Source organism: Passer montanus, unplaced genomic scaffold (genome assembly GCF_014805655.1).
Source record: "Passer montanus isolate IOZ18808 unplaced genomic scaffold, ASM1480565v1 scaffold9, whole genome shotgun sequence".
Taxonomy (NCBI): domain Eukaryota; kingdom Metazoa; phylum Chordata; class Aves; order Passeriformes; family Passeridae; genus Passer; species Passer montanus.
The window spans coordinates 10,698,476-10,718,278 of NW_024374367.1; the positions used below are offsets into that span (position 1 = coordinate 10,698,476).

A 19,803-nucleotide genomic window follows, 5' to 3' on the forward strand; every position below is an offset into this window, starting at 1 on the left:
AGCTGAAGTCATTGATGCCAAGCCAAGTGCACAGTGCAGCATGCCCCTGAGCTGAGCTCCAGTGCACACAGCCACCCACACCAAACCACCCCGGGCACAGGGGCTGAAGGGCACTGGCTGCCACTGAAGAACCTGGCAAGGAGTGGCTTCTCCTTTCTGAACCTGTGACCAAATAAGCACACAAAAATAAATTAAAAACAAGCTAATGATACCAACTGCTTTGTGAAAGGCTTTAAAATCACCAAACAAAACCAGCATTTGATTTTTTTTTTTTGTATCCCCTCTGCCAGGGTGACTTTGGGAAGCAGGTGACTCCTGCCCACCCCCAGGGACAGGCACAGGTCCCCCAGGGACAGCAGCCCTTAGCCCTCTGCAGTCCCTTGGGGTCAGCTCAGGAGTGCTGTGATGGATCTGCCCTGGCTGAATTTTGTCCATTTCAGCAGGTTCCCAACTGCAAAATGATGAATTTTCTAAAACCTTCCAAGCTAGCACAATTCACCATGGCAGTGATAGGAACATCAGACTATTCAAGATAAGGCATTGCTATTCTCACATCTCCAAATCCTTTCCAATGAACATTCAAGGAAGTGCGGAATATCTGAATCCTAAAGAAGAGAGGCACAAAGCCTGTTATTCATGCCAGGGAAAAGCTGGGAGTGTGTGTGTGCAAGAGACATAACCTATGAGAAATGCTGAAAACATATGGAAGCAATAATCTGTTCTTTTTTTTTTTTTTTTGGAAGTAGAAACAAATGCTTCAGAATTCGGTGTTATTCGTTCATGTGCTGTGTTACAAATATTATCGTTTCTGCTCTCTGGATGAGGAACTATGCAGTAAACTGGAGACTCAAAGGCACCCAGGGATGTATACAGGAGCCTGCTGGGGTGTACCTCCCATGGGCAGGATCAGATCCCTAGGATTGCAGACAAAGGCTGCAAACACACAGAATTTCTCACTCATTTCAAACACACAGAATTTCTCACTGCTCATGTACAGCAATCCCCAGAGCACTGGGCACTGAACAAACACACCAACAAAACAAAACAAACATCCACTGCCACAAGCAACTCCCTGCCTACAGTCAACAAGGCAGAGAGAGGAGTTACAAAGCGACTTGTGCACCATCACCCAACAACATCAAACATCACAGGGCTTCTGGTCCACCACCTCATTTTGAGTCACTGTCTCATGACATGTCTCTCTTCCTTGTCCATAGGTTTGTGTGATCCCACGGTCAGTCACAACCCTTTGGGCTGATCACCTGGGATCTGCAGGCAGCTCTCTCCTGAGAAGATGAGAAGTTTGTCTTTGCAGATGCTCCCTGATCCAACAAGACCAGATGAGATCAGACTTCAGCAGGACTGACTAGATTATAGCAAGATGCTGAGTTATGGAAATAAATAAACAAATGCTCAAAACAGCTGTATGCAGCAAAATTTGTTAATATGGAACATTACTGAATACTACATCAGGTCACATAAATTTGCCCTGAAAGGCAAGGGCCAGGCACTGTGTGCTGTACAAACACACACCACTGATATTAAGAGCACAACGTGTGACAGCAATGCATGAAGAGAAGCAGATCTCTTCCCTGGCAAAATGTGATTCCAAGGGACAAAGATTGTGTGACGTATGCAAGGAAAAAGATGCTCCAAGAAAAGATATAAGACATCATCTCACACTGAAACTAAAACCCTGGCAAACCAGTCTTTGTCTTCATGTCATGTTTATTACTGCTTTTCAAATGCTTCTGCAAACCAGAAGAATAACTATGGCAACAAAGACTTCTCCAAAGGTTTTCAGACTCTATTTTTAAAATTGTCTTCTCTGTCACAGCATCCAAATTCTTCCCTCAGAAACCAGCCGTATGCCACTGCCTCTGCAGACTTTGCAAACCAGGTGGCACATTCCCCCTTCCTCACACCAAAGCTCAAACACCATCCTGAGACCTGGCTGTCCTGCTTCTATCTTTTCAGTTGGTGGGTTTGGAGAAGGCAGGGAGCAGGGAACAGCAAGGTCTGCTGAACTGAAAGAGTATTTTGGCTTTCTCTAGGAGCAAACAAACCATGGTTCCGTGGGCTAAACACATGCCAATCTCCCAACACGAAGGATCCGCTATTTTAACTGAGGCACTAAGGCTGCAATTTTACTTCACCCAGAGTAAATCTGAAATTAGTTCTTCTCAGTAAGCTTAACAGCAGCAAAAGCGAACCATTTGTCACCTTTAAGGTTTGCATATTCACACTAATTGCACCGGCACTAGGTTATAAATTCCCTTCCCTGCTCCTGGACCACCTCCCTGGAAGGCTTTTCTCTGCAAGACATTATGCAAAAGACACTGCTAATGGCTATTCATTCACCAAACTCCAGTGACAGCTTTATTTAATGCCAAAGCTTGTTAACAAGCTGAATGGCACACAGTTTAATGTAATGCAGATCTGATTAGAAAACAGCAACCGGGCTCCTAAGGAGTTCAATTTTTATTGAATTTGATTTCCCTTTTTCCACACAAAGCCACCTTTATTAATGAGGATTTGGTTACCTACATGCCATTTCCATTTTCTAGACTGGAGCCCACACAGATGAACTCAGTCCTTTGGCACTTTGCTGACAACCCACCACAGCAGAAAGTGATGAGATGAGAGGAAGGAGTCGTTTTTCTGCTCAGCCCATGAGAAATTCAGGGTTTTACTGGTTATAGTTTGATAGCTGTGTCTTCATGGACTTTGCCCCCAAACCTTCTCAGAAAAACCACTTACTTTTTCCTCTTTGGGACTAAATGATTTAAAACTAAAAATTGAATTTCTGCCTCACAGTGAGAGGCAGAGATCTGTGGCATATAGAAGAGAGCTTTGAGGGAGTAAGATGTAGGCTGTAGTTGGGCTCTAGTTTAGCTGAGGTGTTTTCAATTCCTGACTTCCACCACATTAGCATTGAATATACTGACACTGCTACAGGATAGTTCACCCACTACCTTGAATGTGAGATTATTATTTTGGAGCAAAATTATGAAGATTCAAAAACCAACTTCAAAAACCAGGGACGTTATTTAATTATTTAACAATCCCCTTTCATCTTCATTTTGCACATCATCTGCAGTAGAGAGACCAGGCTTATCCTGAGAACAGTTCTGCAGAATATAATTTATTTTCAAGAGGCTTCCCTGTCTGAGGAAGCATGCCTGTGCTTCCAGGAATGATAAATTCAGCGAATGCTCAGAGTCATCTCTGAGAAAAGTGGCTGTTAAGGCAACATAGGAACACAGGAATCTTCATCTCTAACAAAGCAATCTGCTTGCTTGAGGGAGTGCCTGCACAGATCACACCTAAAATCACAGATGAGTTGAAAAAACACAGTCCAGCATAATTGGGTATAGACAATGCCTGTCTCAGCAATGGCTTCAGTGTCTGCAAGTTTATAAATTCTGTCTCCCTACAGCATTATCACCACTCTGCATCTTTGAAGCAAAAACACCCCATTTAAATTTATCAGCAAAACTCTGCTGTCAAAGGATTATAAAAAGCCTTACAAATCTCTACTGGTCAATTGATCTGGATTTATACCCCTAATGTGAGGATCTCCTTGCAAACCCTTGTTTTCTTTCAGTCTCATTCTGCACATTCAGGTGAGCAGCCCCACCAATGAGTGACTGCAACATCTCCTGCACAGAGGGCACAGGCTCCTCAGCACTTCAACCTACAAACGATTTGTCTGCTTACCTATTCCTGGCATTAACAGACCACTGGTTAGTGAAAAATGAACGAATTTCCTCTCTATTGTGTTCTGGCAAATAGACTACTTTATTTGGCTTAATTGTGTAATTACTCTTACATCAAGGCAATTAAATGGGAATGTCTGCAGGAGGGCTCCCAGCTAATGGAGTCCTGGTGTAAGGAAATTTGGTGTAAGGTCTAACCTGCTCAGTGGGATGCAAACCCTGGAGCACAAAGGCTGCAATGCCTCTGGGGGCTGACCCCACCCATAGCCAAAGGGTCCCCATCCGTCTCCTGCCCTGGGGGATATAACCACTTCTTTCCTGAGAGAAAGCTGCTGGAAAAATCCACACTGTTCTAGCAAAAATCCTCTCCCATGGCTGGGGGTCCTCAGCACAGGAGATGGTTATGGGTAGTCCTGGCAGGCTGGAGGCTCCTGCACATGGGGTGTGGCAGGATCTGGCCTAGAGGCACAGTGTGCCAATGCAGAGGGCACAATCTGAAAAGAGCTGCAACATCCCCCTCATATGACACTCCCCAGGCAGCTGTGTGCCCCTTCTGCTGGGCCATTTGGCCTCTGATGGGATCCTGTCAAAATTCACTTAATCCTTCAAAAGCTACTGTACAGTTGTACTCTCTGATGTGATGAAACATGAAGCACAGCACCTCACAAGTCCTTGGAGCAGGGGAGAAATGCTGCTGGTGACCACGGCTTTTCTTCTTATTCTGCATTTGAAAGTTCTCCTTGGCACTTTTAAGTATTACAAAGCAGCTCTGCAGGGACACGAGGAAATCCAGGACAGCCAGAGGACCACGTCGAGCCCCACCTGCTGCTGTGCATCCCTCAGCCTATGGAACCCGTCCCACCACACCCTGCAGCAAACGCCAAAGGGAGCAATGATTTGCAAGGCTAAACATTAAGATACAACTCAACAGGAATATCTCAATCCCCATCCTTGCTCTGAATCCAAGCTTTAATCTGGTGAGACACAGCTCTGAGAAGTAGGGCAGAGGCTGGGAGGAACGCCAAGCACAGCAGATGCTGGAGAAAAGGGTATACCCTGAAAAATAAGGTTAAAAGGTCGCCAAGGGCTCCCTGGCCTACTAAGACTGTGTAGAGCTCCCAGGGCCCATAGCCCAGATTTAACATCACCGAGTCCCAGATCACCCATCAGCAGGAGCTCATTTCGAGGCAGCAGAACATGGAGAGGGGGCTGACCCAAGACAAGGCTAGAGCTTGCTGTGCTTAGCAGGAACCAGCACTGTCAGGTTTGCAAAGAGACACAACAGAAATAACCAAAAATACTATTTTTGCCGGAGTTTCAGGCAGCGGTTTGGTGCAGACCGCAAGAACCCCTTCAGCCCCATTTTTCCCTTCCCACCCCACCCCAGCCAGGTTGTCCCTGACAGCGGAGGGCGGCTCCAGCCCCCGGCATGGCCCGGAGCAGCAGGACGAGCTCCTGAGCGCACCGGGGAGGCTGCGAGGCGGCAATTGCCAAACCAGTTACCCCAGTCCCGCACCTGGATCCTGCTGCGCCCCGCACCGGCCACGGGCATACCCGTGTGCGGGGGTGTCCCCAGAACCCCACCGTGCGTGGGCAGCGCGCTCCGGGCTCACACAAGCCCTCCCGAAACAGCCACACCTGCACCCCGGATGCGCACGGAACTGGGAGGAAAGCCCCGCCAAGGGAGAGCCGCGATGGGACCGGGGAGAAGCGGGGGTCTGGCCGGGCCTTACCTCCACTTGTGCAGGGCGAAGCCGGGGCACTGGTCCCCGCAGGTGTTGCAGGGCTGGCCCCGCTCCGGCTCCCCCGACGCCGTCAGCTGCAAGGAACAGCAGAGTCAGCGCCGGCCGCGGGACGAGGGCGACGGGAACAGGCACCGGGGGATAGGAAAGGGGCACGCCCGGGGAAAGGCACCCGCACGGCTGGGAGAGAGCAGGCAAGGGCCGGAGCGGGGACGCACCCCAAGCAAGCGGCACATGGGGGCGGCGGGGACCGGCCGGGCGCAGCCGGAGCGGGCGGCGGGACAGAGCCACAGGTGGGAGCGGAGTGGGGAACGAGGGGCGAGGGACCCCCCGGCACTCACCGAGCGGCTGGAGAGCCGCTTGCGGGAGCCGCGGCCGAACATGGCAGCGCTCCCGGCGCGGAGCCCGGCGCAGCCCAGCCCGAGTGCGCGGCAGCAGCGGCCGCCCCGTCCGGGCCCGGCCCGCCCCTGGGCCGCGCTCCCGCCCCTCACCCGCCCCTCAGCCGGCAGGCACCGCCCCGGCGGGCACCGGCTCCCCGCCCCGCTGCCGGCGCTCCCCTCAGGGTTAACCGCGTTCCCCCAGCCCTTCCCGGCCCCGGCCGCGCTCCGCCGCCCTCAGGAGCCCCGCGCTCGGCCGGCTCTGCAGTGGGCAGCGCCGTGTCCTCGTTAGGCTCCAGGGCTGGGGGGCCAGAAAGAAGCTGAGCTCCCCCAGGGCAGGGCTGGGGCTCTGCAGGGCACACGCTGAGGTTACCTGCGCTGTGCAGGGGATTTTACAGGGAGCGATCCTCCCGGGTTCCTGCCGGGCGTCTGATCCCCTCCTCAAGGAGGACAGATTTAGCCCGCAAACGCGAGCAGGGCGCAGGAAAAACCTGCTCACGGGAAATATATTTGCTGCCTGAGATGCTGGAGTGGGACACAAAGCACCTGTTACAGCCGCGGAGCTCACGGTGCTCCCGGAGCTACTTGTGGGGCTGTGATCCTGGGATCCGTGGGGCTGGGATTTATGGGACTGGGAGTTCTGATCCTGGAATCCATGGGATCATCAGGGCTGTGATCCTGGGATCCATGGGGCTGGGAGTCTGGGATTCATGGGGCTGGGATTTATGGGACTGGGAGTTCTGATCCTGGAATCCATGGGACCATCAGGGCTGTGAGCCTGTGATCCATGGGGCTAGGAGCTATGATTCTGGGATCCCTGGGGCTAGTAGCCTGGGATTCATGGGGCTGGGAGCTGAGATCCTGGGATCCGTGGGGCTGGGAGCCTGGGATTCATGGGGCTGGGATTTATGGGACTGGGAGTTCTGATCCTGGAATCCATGGGGCCAGCAGGGCTGTGATCCTGGCATCCATGGGGCTGGAAGCTGTGATCCTGGGATCCATGGGGCTGGAAGCTGTTATCCTGAGATTTATGGGCCTATGAACCTGGGATTCATGGGGCTGGGAGCAGGGATCCTGGAATCTGTGGGGCTGGGAGCTGTGATGCTGGGATCTCTGGGGCTGGGAGCTGGGATTCGTGGGGTTTGGAGCCGTGATCCTGGGATCGATCCATGGGGCTGGGAGCCGTAGGGATGCCCATGCATCAGCCCACTCTTGTCACGCGTGCAGTGCACTAAAAGCAATGCCCACCCCGTGCCCCTGGGGTTTGCAGTCACACAGCACATCTGGCACGAGGCAGAGCAAAATGAACGTGGGGAGAGGAGGAGCAGCAAACGCTTCACAGAGCACAGGGCTCCTCGGAAAATCTTCCCCAGTGGGGCTGGAGCGGCTTTGCCATTAGCATTTCACAGCTTCACCCAGGGTTGTGGTTGTTTGCAGATCCTGTCAGCTCCTTCCCCTCCTTCCCTGCCTCTTTGTTCCCTTGCCTTGCTGCCTCACAGCTGGTTAAAATGGTAACCCTTTGATAATTTTTTTTTTTCATTTAATCAGTTCTCATTTTTGTCAATTCTTCTCTTGTATCTTCTTCCCTGGGAGGCTGAAATGAGGCTGGGAGCTGTGTAGCTGAGGTGACCTTTTGAAGAGTCTCAGACAAAAAGTTTCGGGGAGATTTTCACTCTTTCCTGCCATAAATACTGTGCTTCCTTAAAAAAAACAAAAACCAACCCAAAACCAAACAAAACCCCAAAAAACCAACCAAACCCAACCTAAAGAAAAAAAAACCAAAGCCTCCACATGGAGAATTTTATCATGGAGAAAATTTCCTTTTCCATAGGCTTTCTTCATGGCACTGAGAAAATATTGAATGCTCTCTGCTCTGTTTTTCTGTGGTTGCTATTTTTACCTTTCCAAAACCCTCCAAGCTTCCCTCTATTGCTCCCTTCTGCTAAATTTCCTCATAATTTTCCTTCTTGGTTTCTCTCCCAGTTTCCAGCTCACACAGTGGTGCATGAATATATTATAAACTCTCAAGGGAAGGGGCGATGTCTCCAAGTATACATTTCATCAAGCAGTGGGCAACTGGTTGCAGACTGGGGTTTGACCTCATATTAAAATCTCAACCTACAGCCTGTATCCAGTGTCTAATACATGATCAGGGTGCTGAGTTACTGTTAGCTCTGCAGAAGGACAATGGGATTTCAAGGAGTGGGTGCCATGCAAGAGAGGGCCTGAAAATCTCCAGCACTTTGGGTGTCTTGCATAAGGTTCAGAATATTTAAAACTCCAATTAAAACTGCTGAAATAAAAGCAGTACTGGATACAGGACTTATAACAAGATTCAACGTGCTGTGGGAAATGCTTTAAAGGTGACCTGCAAATCCTCTTTAATTGCTCTGCTGTTGCAAGAGATGCTGTGCGCCCTCAATAACAGGGCTGGCGAGGACATCTGCTATGAGTTTAAAACAGCAAATGTAAGTCAAAGTTGGAGGATAAATTCCTTGGAGGTGTGGCTGTACTGAATCACAGCTCCAGTCTTCTGATGAAGATGCAAGTCCTAAATTGCTACTTAAAACAAGGCTGGCTGGTCTCCTCCCAAGCTGTCCATGAAGCTTGTCCTGCATGCTCGTGTCCTCCAGGCTCATGCCAGCAGATACTGCAGGCACAGGGTGTGACACAGGCAAAAGGCAGGGGAGGCTCTGAGCATCAAGGCTTGCATCAGTGTGCTCAGAAGAGGGAAGATGACGGCTCAGCCTGGGAGTGCAGAGGATGCAGATAAGAGGGGTGAGGGGTGCTCACTGCTTCTGCTCTGCTGTGCCTGCAGAGGGATCTGGGGAAATCAGGTCCATGCACAGCCATAAAAATGTTCAGGTTGCACAGACCCCAGTGAAATCAGGTCCTTAGGGACTCCTGGTCACCTAAATACCTCATGGGAACAACAGTTTCTCTCTGGTCTGAGACATCCAGGGTGAATGAAGGGCTATTCAGGAGGACCCCGTCCACTTTTAGGGTCGCTCAGATGCTCCATCTCTGTAAGGAAACAGCCAGGCCAGAACATCATCTCTGGGATGCATTTGGGAAAGGGAGGGGATACATTATCTCATTGGCCTGAATGCTCCTCTTCTCTTTCCTCCCCCAGAAAAGCTGCCAAGAGTAAAGATCTCTCAGGAAATAAACTCCCACTCCCTTGTTCTCACCATGTGCAGAGGGGATGATGCACCATCCTGGCATGGCTGGGTAGGCAGGGGACAGCAACACAGCTCCAGCCCTACCTGTGCTACCATGAGAGCTACTTTCAAAAGGGGATTTTGTATTATTATTTTTATAGACATGGAGCTCTTCCTCCTGAGTGGAGGCAGACTCAGCTTGGAGGTGGGGGGTGTCAGATACTGCTGTCAAATAGGCTCAGAAACAGACACACATGTATAATACATGCTAGACAGTTTGGCTGACAAATTATTGTTTCTGCTGTCACTTAAATTGTTCTATACGTGATCTTCCCCTCCCATTTCTGTTTCAATCAAACCTGCCTAGGGATGACTCTCCTTCCAGCCCTTCTCATGACTAAACCAGTTTAAAACCCAGTTTGCTCCATTCATGCACAGTGAGTTGGACTCATTTCCCTTTTGAAGTTGTGGATGGCCAAGAGGAGGGAAATGACAGGGATGCTCTTTGCTTCCTGCTCCCTGTTGTACCTGATACTACAGAAATAATTATGATGAAAATCAAAGAGCTCAGGGAAAGGTAAAATACAGCTCCTGTGTTAGCTTTTGGTCACAAGGTAGGTGGAATGGGGACTGGCATGGGATAGATCTGTGCAGAAGAGCAGCCTGGGATGCAGGGCAGAGCTGTCATTAGGGCTCTGCTCTCCCGGTGACCTCCATCCCATGTGGGACACCAGCATGTGCAATAGCAGCAGTGATTGTGTCCCAGCCCGGTGGGCAGTCCTTACCAGCTAAGAAGAGGAGCTGCAGGTCCACAGCAGTAGCTGCAACCAGGGGATGGGAAATATTGGGACAACTTGTGCCACCAAAGACCATGGAAAGTCTGCCTCCAGCTCTGGTCCAGCAATTCTGGATGGGACTTAGCTGGCAGACAAAACAGTTTTGTGTGTGAAGCCAGGAAAATTTGCTAGTCTTTCCAGGAAAGTGCCCCTGGCTTTTCTATCCTGCAAACTGTGCCTCATGTCAGGAAATCACCTCCAAAATACTCACATGCAGGAAGCTCTCAGCATCCCTCCATCAGCTCTGACAGCCCTGTGCCTCTTACAGTCCAGCACCAAGGCAGGGGTAGCACCACCAGAAAGCAGTGGAGTAAGGCAGAAAGCAGCTCTCATCTTTATGCTGGACCCATCCATTTCTCCCCTCTGTGATGTCAAGGTGAATTTGGCTGTTACAAACCGAGTCAGTCCCCTCGTGGTTCCTCCTGCCAGCAGCCTGTGCAGGTGAATTACAGCTCAACATGAATCCTGTCTCCATCTAGTACCCTGAAGGTAATAAATGTCTGACTGTTATTAGGAAGTTATTGTCTGAAGCCTTTCAAACAGCAAAAGGAGGGCTTAAAAATACCTCTAAGTGCCACAGCTGCTGAAGGAGTGTGATGGGGACTACACAGCTAATTTGCTGCATCGTTCCTCCACCAAGCCTCCTTCTTCCTGGGTAAATGTGCCCCCATGAGGGTCTTTCAGGAGTTCCCAGTGTTTCCACTCATTCCAGCTCCAAGATCTGAAATTACTGCAGGCAGAAAAGGCTGTGCATAAACCCCAGTTTGAGGTGGGGATATGGAATTTCAATCTGTGCTGTGCATAACAGGAACCCAGGCCGGGATGAATCATGCTGTGTTACTTCGGTTTTAAATTTTTTTTGCACTGCGTAGGATTTTCTGGGGCATATTCCATCAGGCACGTAATGGTCAGATTCACTCTGAACGTTTATTACACGGATACTTTGCAGTACACACACTTCAAATGTCACAAATTGTAACAAAGTGGGCTTAGCAACTTAACAAACCCTTCTGCAAGTTCTGTAGATCATACATTTTCTCAGTGCTCTTTATCACAGCCATTTGACTACTACTTTTTTTGTTAGATTTTTCTGTTCTGAGGTATTTTGATTAAAACAGTACTGAGTAATTGCACCTTTTTTCTTTCATCAATATACTCATTTGTAAATATCCCAGGAATTTTTTTTGTGTCCTCCCACCCAGGAATGCAAAGGGCCATTATGTGCTCCCCAAGGTATCTCCAAATAACCCTTCTCCTTTTAACCTTAGGATTTTATTGTGTTAGTTGCTAGGTAACTGAGTAAGATTTATAGCCATCTATTGTTAATTTTGAAGGCGGTCTTCAATTTCCCTGTAAATAGCATTTGGGAGTTGGAGTCCACACCAATAAAAACTTGGAGCCCAGTCCCACTCTGTGGAGAGGAGCACCTGCTATGAAATGCAGAGCCAAGTGGATACATAAAACCCTCTGAAAAGGGGACCTGCCCTTCTCAGACTGGGCAGGCTGAGGTGCTGGAGGGACCCTGGCCTCTGATGCCAGCATGGCAGAGTCTCACAGGCCCCCTTCCCTCCCTCCTGCTCCTTTCCAGCCCCTCTCCTCATCCTTCAGGCTGTTGCTCTCTGAAATGAAATGCTTCAGCTTTTCCCAGGTGTGCATTTCTCTGCTGTCAAGCTCAGGAACCCCTCAGCACAGCTCCCCCAGCCTCTCTGACAAAGGGGGTGGGAGATGGTCCCCAGTTTGAGGCTAAACAAAGCAATCAGGTGGGACTCTGCCAATTTGCACACAACATCCCAATGCTATAGCAACAAATAACTTTCTACTATCCTCCCTCACTCCCTGGAGCTCTCTTGGGTGCAGCAGAATTATTTGCTTTATGCTGTAAATTCACACTTCTGCCATGCTCCTTTGACTTTTCAGGACCATTTATGAAGATAAGGGAAAACAAACCAATTTAGGGTAACTGGCAGAGAGGCAGGTGTCAGCAGGCACGGCAGGAGGTGAGCTGGCAGGAGTGAAGCCATCCTGCCCTTCCCTTGCCACAGCACTGGAAGTGTCACAGATGTCCCACAGTCCCTCACATTAATCATTCATTTGCCACCCTGCAGGTGGAAAGGTCCTTTGACTCATGTTTTTAAAGCTGTTTTATTGTCTCTTTTGATTGGGAAAAAAATAAAATAGTATTTTACTTACCATTTTACAGGGTTGAAGCCTGCTTATGAACAGCCTAGGCTGCTGGTGGTAGCTCAGATCATGAGAAATTAGGTAGCTGGTCAAAGGAAAAATCAGAAAATTGTCTGTGGCCCTTAGAGGCCAGAAATTGTTTCTTTTCTAGACACCAATATTATCAGGTTTTATATTGGTGCTATTTTTGCCTGCTGGAGCCACCAGTTCTTTAGCCAAGGCAAACAGCCCAGGACACACCAGCTGTCAAAAGCTTCTGGTTCTCCCAAGTTAAATGCTGCCATACATTTGAGTTCTTGAAAGCCCCAAGCCATTGGGAATGATCAGATGGGAAAATGCCAGCAGTGAAATCTGAATGCCAGTCGTACCTGGAAAGCTTCACATGCCACTTGCACAACGTGGAGGAAAGCTGAAGAGGAAGATACACTCAGGTTATCTTGGGCAACAGCCTCTCTGGGGCAGGCAGGCAGCTCCCAGGGTTATTCCAGGTGAGCTCTGCTCCAGCACAAGGCACACCCACTGCATTTTTCCACACAGAGCAGGATGAAGCTGTCGGTGTTGACAAGAGCTGTTGAAATGTCTTCAGGACACCCCACTTCAAGCAATTCAGTCAGCAGAATTTAGAAATATCTCTAAAAAGTGGATCTGAAGGGTATCACCTCTCAGTTTGCCCTACCTGAAAGGAGCAGCAGCTCAGGTGAGAGTCAGCAGAGTGATCTGCTGGGGTTTCCTTAGATCACCTGTGCCACTGACCTGGGGGGACTGTCCCCCTGAGACATGTGGATTTGAGGAGACATGGCACGCTCAGGGATACCCTGGGAGGAGAACAGTAAAGGAGAGACAGACGGCAAAGTGTTTCAGCAGCTGAGCCCCAGCACAGGTAAGAAGAAAGGCCATTGCCTCTGCTCCCACAGACAAGGCTCAGACTCATGTGCTGCTCCTGTGCTGCCAGGAAACAAACCTCCACGGCCACTGCTGCCCTGCATCTCCTTTCAGCAGCTCATTATTTGAAATTCTAGGTCTCAGTTGTTTGCCAGTTCAGCTGTGCTGCGTTTTCTGAAGCAGGGAAAGGCTGCCACCAGTGTGTACCTGCTTGTTCTAAGCTCTGGCAAGGCATCAGCCTCAGTGGGAAGTGCAGAGCTGCATGCTCCCACCACTACACACGTACATCCTGCTCCAAAAGGCTACTCACACCTGGGACCAAGCTGAGAAACTTTATCTGGGAAGTCCAAGCCATGCATGAGGCCACAGCTCCAGCCTCTGGCAGCACCTGGTACCTGCCTGCATCCTCTGCTGCAGGCGGCCCCGCTCCCACCTGCCGGGGGGCACCACCTGTATTTACTGCTGCTTGAATTTGCCAGTAACAGCAACTAACCTGGACACTTCCCTGCTACCAGGAGCAGGGAAAGCATTTCACAGTCAATGCTCCTTTCTGTGTGGGGCTGAGGAAGGCAGGCAGCGAGCTGTGAATAGCTTCAAAGAGGAAGGTCAGCAAGCCAGCGAGGATGGATTAGAAAAGGACAATGCAGAAAAGACCTGATTAATTTAATTGCTCATCTGAAATGTAGTCGCAGACTAAAGAAGGATGAAGAAATTATAAGCATAGGAATGGAGCCAAGTAATGATTTTTAGAGAGAATATCAGAGCCCTGCCTCCCCCTGCACCCTCTGCCCCACATACAAAGGGTTTTGTATTCAGAGATTACTCCAGACTTCTGGCTCTTCTCCTCATGCTGTCTCTTCGGAAATGGAGACACTGACTACCAACACATGTTTAATTAGCTGCAGCTTGATCTTGTTGCTGGCGGCTCAGACTGATCATTAGAGCCAGGCATGTGCCAAAACCTGTGAGGAGATGTAATGTGGAAACCATTCTGCTCCCAGCAGAACTGAGGTTTTCCTGGTGGAAATGGATTGATGGGCATGGCCTCAGCCTCTGCATTTCACATCCTACCTTGAAGGACCTGGATCAGTGTCACAAAGGAGAAATGCATTTCTACCTCCCCTTGCTTAAAACGGTACCTTCATCAGATCTTTTTGTATTTACAGTCAACAGATCACACCTCCAAACACTTCAGAAATAATATTTGTAACTAGAGAGAGGCAGAAGTAATTTTATGGAAAATTTCACAGGTTGTTTTTTTTTGGTTTTTTTTTTGTTTTTTTTCAGTTGGAACAAAAAAACAAAAGAAACCTCCCCAGGAAATATACTATAAAAGACATTTGGTTTAGGTCAAAATACCATGCTTTTTTTTTTTTTTTTTTCCCCCCTGAAATCTGTGCCTTATATTTGCTAATATTAAATAGCTGGAAAATTAAGCCAATTTTGAAGTGGAAACTCAGACTCTTCTGTGAAGGCTGAAAATAACTTCTTAGCATTCTTCATCTTGCTCTTGCAAAGAGAGGTCAGAAACTTGTCAGCTAAATCTGCTTCTGGGAAGCTACAATTCCAATTGCCTGGATCACTTCACAGGCGAAAATACTTGGAAAATGTTGGAGTGAGACTGACAGGCACCACTTTCGGTCATCAGCTTCCTCCTCCTGCTCAGTGCAAGCCGGAGCTGCCTCCAGGAATCTGTTCTGCAGAGGGACTCATCCCCTCCCACAACGTGACCACCCTTACCAAGGGCTGTGACTGCTGGATGAACTGAAGCACTTCTCTGACAACGACCTGGTTGAAAGAGTTCTCCATTTGAAGAGTTCAAGCGATGGGAGAACTTCAGGCACGGGCTGAGCCACTTCAGCTGTTAATGACGCCTGGGTTGGGCTGAATTCCTGCGCCTTTGCCTGGTAATGGGAGCTGTCTCACCTCAGTGCTCTTCCCCTGACAGAATGCTTTCTTCTGAGTCAGCCCTCAATCATCTGTTTGAGGAGTTGTGTTGGAAAGACTCAACAGAACAGGCTTCTCTGCTCTCTTCAATTTTCAAAGCGTGGCTGTGAGGAAAGGAATCAAATGTCCTGATTTAGGACTAATTCCTTGAGACATGCCTTTCCAACAGCCTTCAACAAAATGTGTTTGATTTTCTGTAGAAGAAAAGTGCCCCTCATTGGGGCAGAAGGCCAAAAGTGATCAAGCAATCACCTCTGTCTCTGAAGCTGCACAAAGAGACTGAAGAGTGCTGCAATTGTGATAGAACCCCAGCACTAAGCACACAGAACCTAAGCACTGGAAGTGTTAAAATGACATTTCATTATACAGGGCTGGAAGGTTATGATTCAGGGTCTGTGTATTAATTCCACAGCAGCTCACGTTTAAAGTCTTTGTAATAATTTATTAAGGATAAATGATAGAAAAGACATTTTTATGAGACTGGTAATTTAAAATAAGAATTGAGCTTTTGAAACACTGCATGTTCTGTTTTCTACATTTGACAGTGTTTCAGACAGCACGAGGGAGGAATCCTCTCTCCTTTGAAAAATCTCTCCTTTGAAAAAAAATAGAAGCTGGAAAAGGCTGGACCTGCCAGCACTAAGAGATCTGCAGCATTTTCTGAGACAAACCATGAGGAACATATAAGGGAAGACAGAAACTGCAACTTCACTCTTACCTGCAGTATCTGGGGCAGTGATGATGTAACACTGGTTACACTTCAACACTTGATTGTCATCCTGGGAGCCAGTCCCTACATTTGCTTCCTTTTAAATCATATTTCTCCTGCCTGAATTTTCTTGTATATCTGATACTGATTTTTCCAATTTAGGAAAGTTGATTATTTTTTTGTTCACATTTCTTTCCATAACATTAGAAGTGGTGTGGTCCGGGCCCATTATCCCAGCTCATCCTTCAAGAACACTTGCAAAATGAACTGCTTGTCTCCCTTATATGCCATGTCAAAGGATGTCCCTGGTCATTGAAGGCAGCACCAGCCAGTCACCAGCCACGTGTGAACAATGCATGGGACATCTCTGAGATGTGCTTGTGTAGATTATGCACCTTGGAGCAGAAATTTGGGAGCATCAGCCTCTCCAACCATCAGTACATGAGTGGGTGGTCATGGCCATTCTCCAACGTGGTCCCTGGTCCACAGACTCCAACACAGGTTTGGGGCAGGGCTCCATATAAACAACATTCTTCTCATCCCTCATTCTTTTTGCATGGGACAATCAAACCCAAACCTTGGAAATAAACACCAGCACGGAAAAGAATGTTTACCATTAAATGTATTATTCCCTTGTGTACAAAGTATTTTGCCTCTATTGTAGGACACAGGTATTGAAATATGATGGCAAATGCAGCAAGACCATACAGACATGTCATACAGGTATTCTCATTTCCTTTTGAGTATAAGCAGAAAGAAAGGAAACATTGTACAGGAAAGTGCTTGCAGAAAAATACCCCAGTTTGTAGAAAAATAATGGCATTGATATATAAAACCCAGAGTTCTTTCCTGAACAAGAAATGTCTATTGTCTCTGATCCTCAAAATCTGCTCTATTTAATGATGACAATTACAGAATGTCAGGATTGGTGCTCTGTCATTTTTTTCCCTTATAGTTTATTTTGTATTCTTTTAGGTTCTGCTAGCTGCCTTGAAACTATATGGTAGAAATGAATTTGTCCAGGTCAAAATAGTATTTCTTTTATAAATAGCCATTCACTTCATTTCACTTCACATATAGTGGTAAAGCACCACAATTTCTTTCTGAAGTTCATAGTGCAATTTTCCCTTTTTCCCCTACAGAATTTATACATAAGCAATTATCATTAGAAAAATCACTATTCCATTATTACTCCTTTCCCCTTTCCCTTTTTTCTCTTTCTCTTTCCCTTTTTCCTCTTTCCTTCACCAGTTCTCCAGCTCCAGGCTATACCACAGCCCTGCTCACCTGTGAGGTGTCTCCCAGCTGACAGGAATGTGTCAATCCCTGATTGTCAGGCTGACAGGTTTCACTCCACAGGCTGAACACAGCCTGGCACACACAGGTTATGAATCCAGGGATTGGATCGTTTATCACCATTGATCCAACTGTTTTGTAACACACTGATTACACATCCTTTGGGGAGCTCTGTAAAAGACTCACACAAGATCCCAAGGTTGTGTTTGGTAGCTGCTTGCATCCAAAATGGAAAGAGTTATCTGGAGTAGCAGATAAGCCTCTTTGGTTTTCCAAACTGCTGGTAATTTTGTGCTGAAAAGCTTCCTTTCCTTGTACTTTGTGCTCCTGGCTGCCTCGACATAAAAGGTGAAAGGGCAGCACCTTCCTATCACTAAGTAAAGCTGTGGAGAAAGAGATAAGGGACACAGTCATAGACTACAAACAAAGGAACCTGGTCACATCACCCCCGTTCAGGTGCTAGGAAGCTCTGTGAAAGCGTGGTGTGCCACAGGCAGAGGGCTATGTACAGGCAGGAGCCACCACACCTAAGGGACATGGCTCCTCAGTTGGAGTAAAACAAAGCCAACAGCAAATGTCTGGCTGTACATGGGAATGGGGAGAGGCAAGGAGCACAGATGCCTCACCAGGAAGATCCGAAGCAACACAGGAGTAGGCGTAAAGCAGCTTGCTTTTGAAGGGGGGGCAGAATCATCTGTAGGTACAGAGTGATCTTGCTGAAAGGAGGCAGCAAAGCCTCCCTTTGCAGATGGTCTGGGAGTGAGTAGGAAGCTGGGGAAATGCTGCAAGTGCCTGCAGGGGAGTACTCTGGCCAAGAGAAGGGGTGGCTTGGCTGGGCGTGCTGTCCCCATCCCTGGGTGTGCTGTCCCCACAGTGCTCACCAGCCCCATGGGGAGGGAACACCACAGGGATGCTTTTGTCTTCATGCTAGGATTTTGTAATGAAGTCTGTAAGAAACTACATCTCTTCTGAAAACTCAGCCTAGGGAAACATATGGCCTGATCAGCCTGTCTGGGATGAGTTAATACCCCGCTTCCAGATGGAGTCAGGAAGCACAGTGGCACATGCAATTAGGAAACAAAGATATGTTTTTTAAAAAAAGTGAGTTCATTTCAGAACCCTAAAATAAGGGGGCTTGAACTGAAGATCCATCTGCAGGAATTTTCCTAAACCTCGGGTAGATCTTGATTGATTTGAATTGCCTGACAATTTTTCTGCTTTATCCCCTTCTTCAATGATAAAGGCACTGGATTAACTGAAACTACAGAGCATTAATAAATATCATGTTAGCACCAAACCAGGGCTTTCAGCACTGGCCACAGAGGTCATGTGAAATTCAAAACATACCTAAAAGATAAAGATTGCTAATGCAACTAGCACAGTATTCATTGTCATGTTTTCCTTGAGTGCTGTCAGCCTAATCCCTAAAAATAAAAATTTAAGCACATCTTGCCTAATTTCCTTGCATAAAGACAGATTGAAATGCCAAAAATACCCCTATGCAGATTGTGTAGCACCGTGGAGGGCCAAAGCAGCCCATAACTGAAGGAAAATTACTGACTGAAAGTAAACAACTGAATACAGTGACAATTAAGTATCACTTGTCATAATGCTACATATAATGTAGAGTATGCAAAATGCAGTGGTTTGACTGCAGGATTTAACAATAAAAAATAAAAATAGTAAAAGCAGCCTTAATATAATGATTTTACGTACAAAAATATTAAATCAAAATAAATAATCCCAAACATAAATATTATACTGTACATTAGGAATATGCAATCTATATACACATATACACAGATATAAAAGTGGAAGGCAGAGGTATTGCATCACTATCCTTCATCCATCTCTCATCTCCATTGGCTGCTCCCAGAGAACCTGGAAAACACAGAAAAGGTGCACATTTAGAGTCATCCTGGCCTCTGGAACATGTCACTAGAGAAAGTGGCACAGGAGCAGAGCAAAGGTGGGTGCCAGTAGGGTGGGGAGGTGTTTCCAGGTGACAGTGCTGAATCCACAAGGGTTACTGGGGGAGCAGGGGATCCCACTGGGATTCTGAGCAGCGTGGGTGGCTGTCACCAATGCACTCCATGTCTTTTTGCAAGCATGGCCTGATTTGCTCCTTCAGGGCATTTTGGGGCAGATTTTCCTTCATGCAGAAGCAGCTGAGAACTCACCACTGCTATAACACCTGAATGTCGAGGCCTGTTCCAGATGATGGAGTGCACTTCCCACAGTAACCACCACATCTTCCCACTACTTTGGTACCATCCTGCAGGCAGAATCAGAAATAACAGCTCAGTAAGAGCTCAGGAATTCCATGCTGTAGAAGGGCCAGATCTGGTTACTCAAGCCATGGTTCTCAGGGTGTATAAGAAAACAAATGGTGCCAAAATCAATCTGTGAAATCACTGCTGTATTCAAATATACACAAATGTAATTCTCTTTAGTGCTAGCAGGTCAGATGGTGGACATAAATAGGAAAGGGTAGTTTTGATTTATTAAATTGAAAGCTGCCCAAGGAGAAGGCCATTTGGAGGGTATCTCAAGGATATCTGCTTTCTCCAGTTTGCCCCACAGTGAATAACAGGAAGGACTAGAAAACTTGGCTCATGCAGGAACAAAACCACTCTGGGCCAGTAACAACTGCTCAGCACTGCCTGAGCATGGGAAGGGCATGGAAAGGGTATTGGCAGGCAATGCCAGGAAACATCCACTTGGGAGGGAAAGTCCTGGAGTGCCTCCAGAGACAAGAGAGGAGGGAAAGTGATAGGGTGAGGTGATGTCACTTGCTGAGGTGCCAACCTTCCTCCCCTTCCCACAGCCAGGAGGGTAAGTGTGGAGTGGTCCTGAGGTTGACTTGGTCTCCAGGTGAGCCCAGCGAGCAGGGTGCAATCTGGGCTTGGGTCAGGAGATTAATACCTCCATCTGGCCTTCCTTATCTCACCTC

General features: G+C 47.9%; 2 protein-coding genes across 10 annotated transcripts in view; both read right to left on the reverse strand.

Moving 5' to 3' along the window:
* PRICKLE2 (prickle planar cell polarity protein 2) overlaps nt 1–13,396 on the reverse strand; it is a 109,755-nt gene extending 96,359 nt beyond the window's left edge. Inside the window, exons 1-4 of one of the 3 annotated variants that reach the window (XM_039695299.1) lie at nt 12,978–13,396; nt 12,026–12,831; nt 10,047–10,268; nt 5,453–5,538 (exon numbers count right to left, since the gene is read on the reverse strand). Coding sequence is in view for 1 of the 3 variants with exons in the window: in XM_039695298.1 (XP_039551232.1) it covers nt 5,453–5,538; nt 5,803–5,844 (128 nt within the window). In the remaining 2 variants the exon portion in view is untranslated. Of the gene's footprint in view, nt 1–5,452; nt 5,539–5,802; nt 5,988–6,211; nt 6,233–10,046; nt 10,269–12,025; nt 12,832–12,977 lie in introns of those variants that run through there. The other 2 variants (XM_039695302.1, XM_039695298.1) reach the window with 2 other exon arrangements.
* Nucleotides 13,397–16,159: 2,763 nt separating this feature from the next.
* Nucleotides 16,160–19,803, reverse strand: part of ADAMTS9 (ADAM metallopeptidase with thrombospondin type 1 motif 9) — a 79,854-nt gene continuing 76,210 nt past the window's right edge. For 6 of the 7 annotated variants that reach the window (XM_039734078.1, XM_039734082.1, XM_039734079.1 and 3 more), the window contains 2 exons: nt 19,031–19,125; nt 16,160–18,731 (listed from right to left, as the gene is read on the reverse strand). In XM_039734078.1, coding sequence (XP_039590012.1) covers nt 19,036–19,125 — 90 coding nt within the window. In that variant the 3' untranslated portion in view covers nt 16,160–18,731; nt 19,031–19,035. Of the gene's footprint in view, nt 18,732–19,030; nt 19,126–19,803 lie in introns of those variants that run through there. The other variant, XR_005630404.1, reaches the window with a different exon arrangement.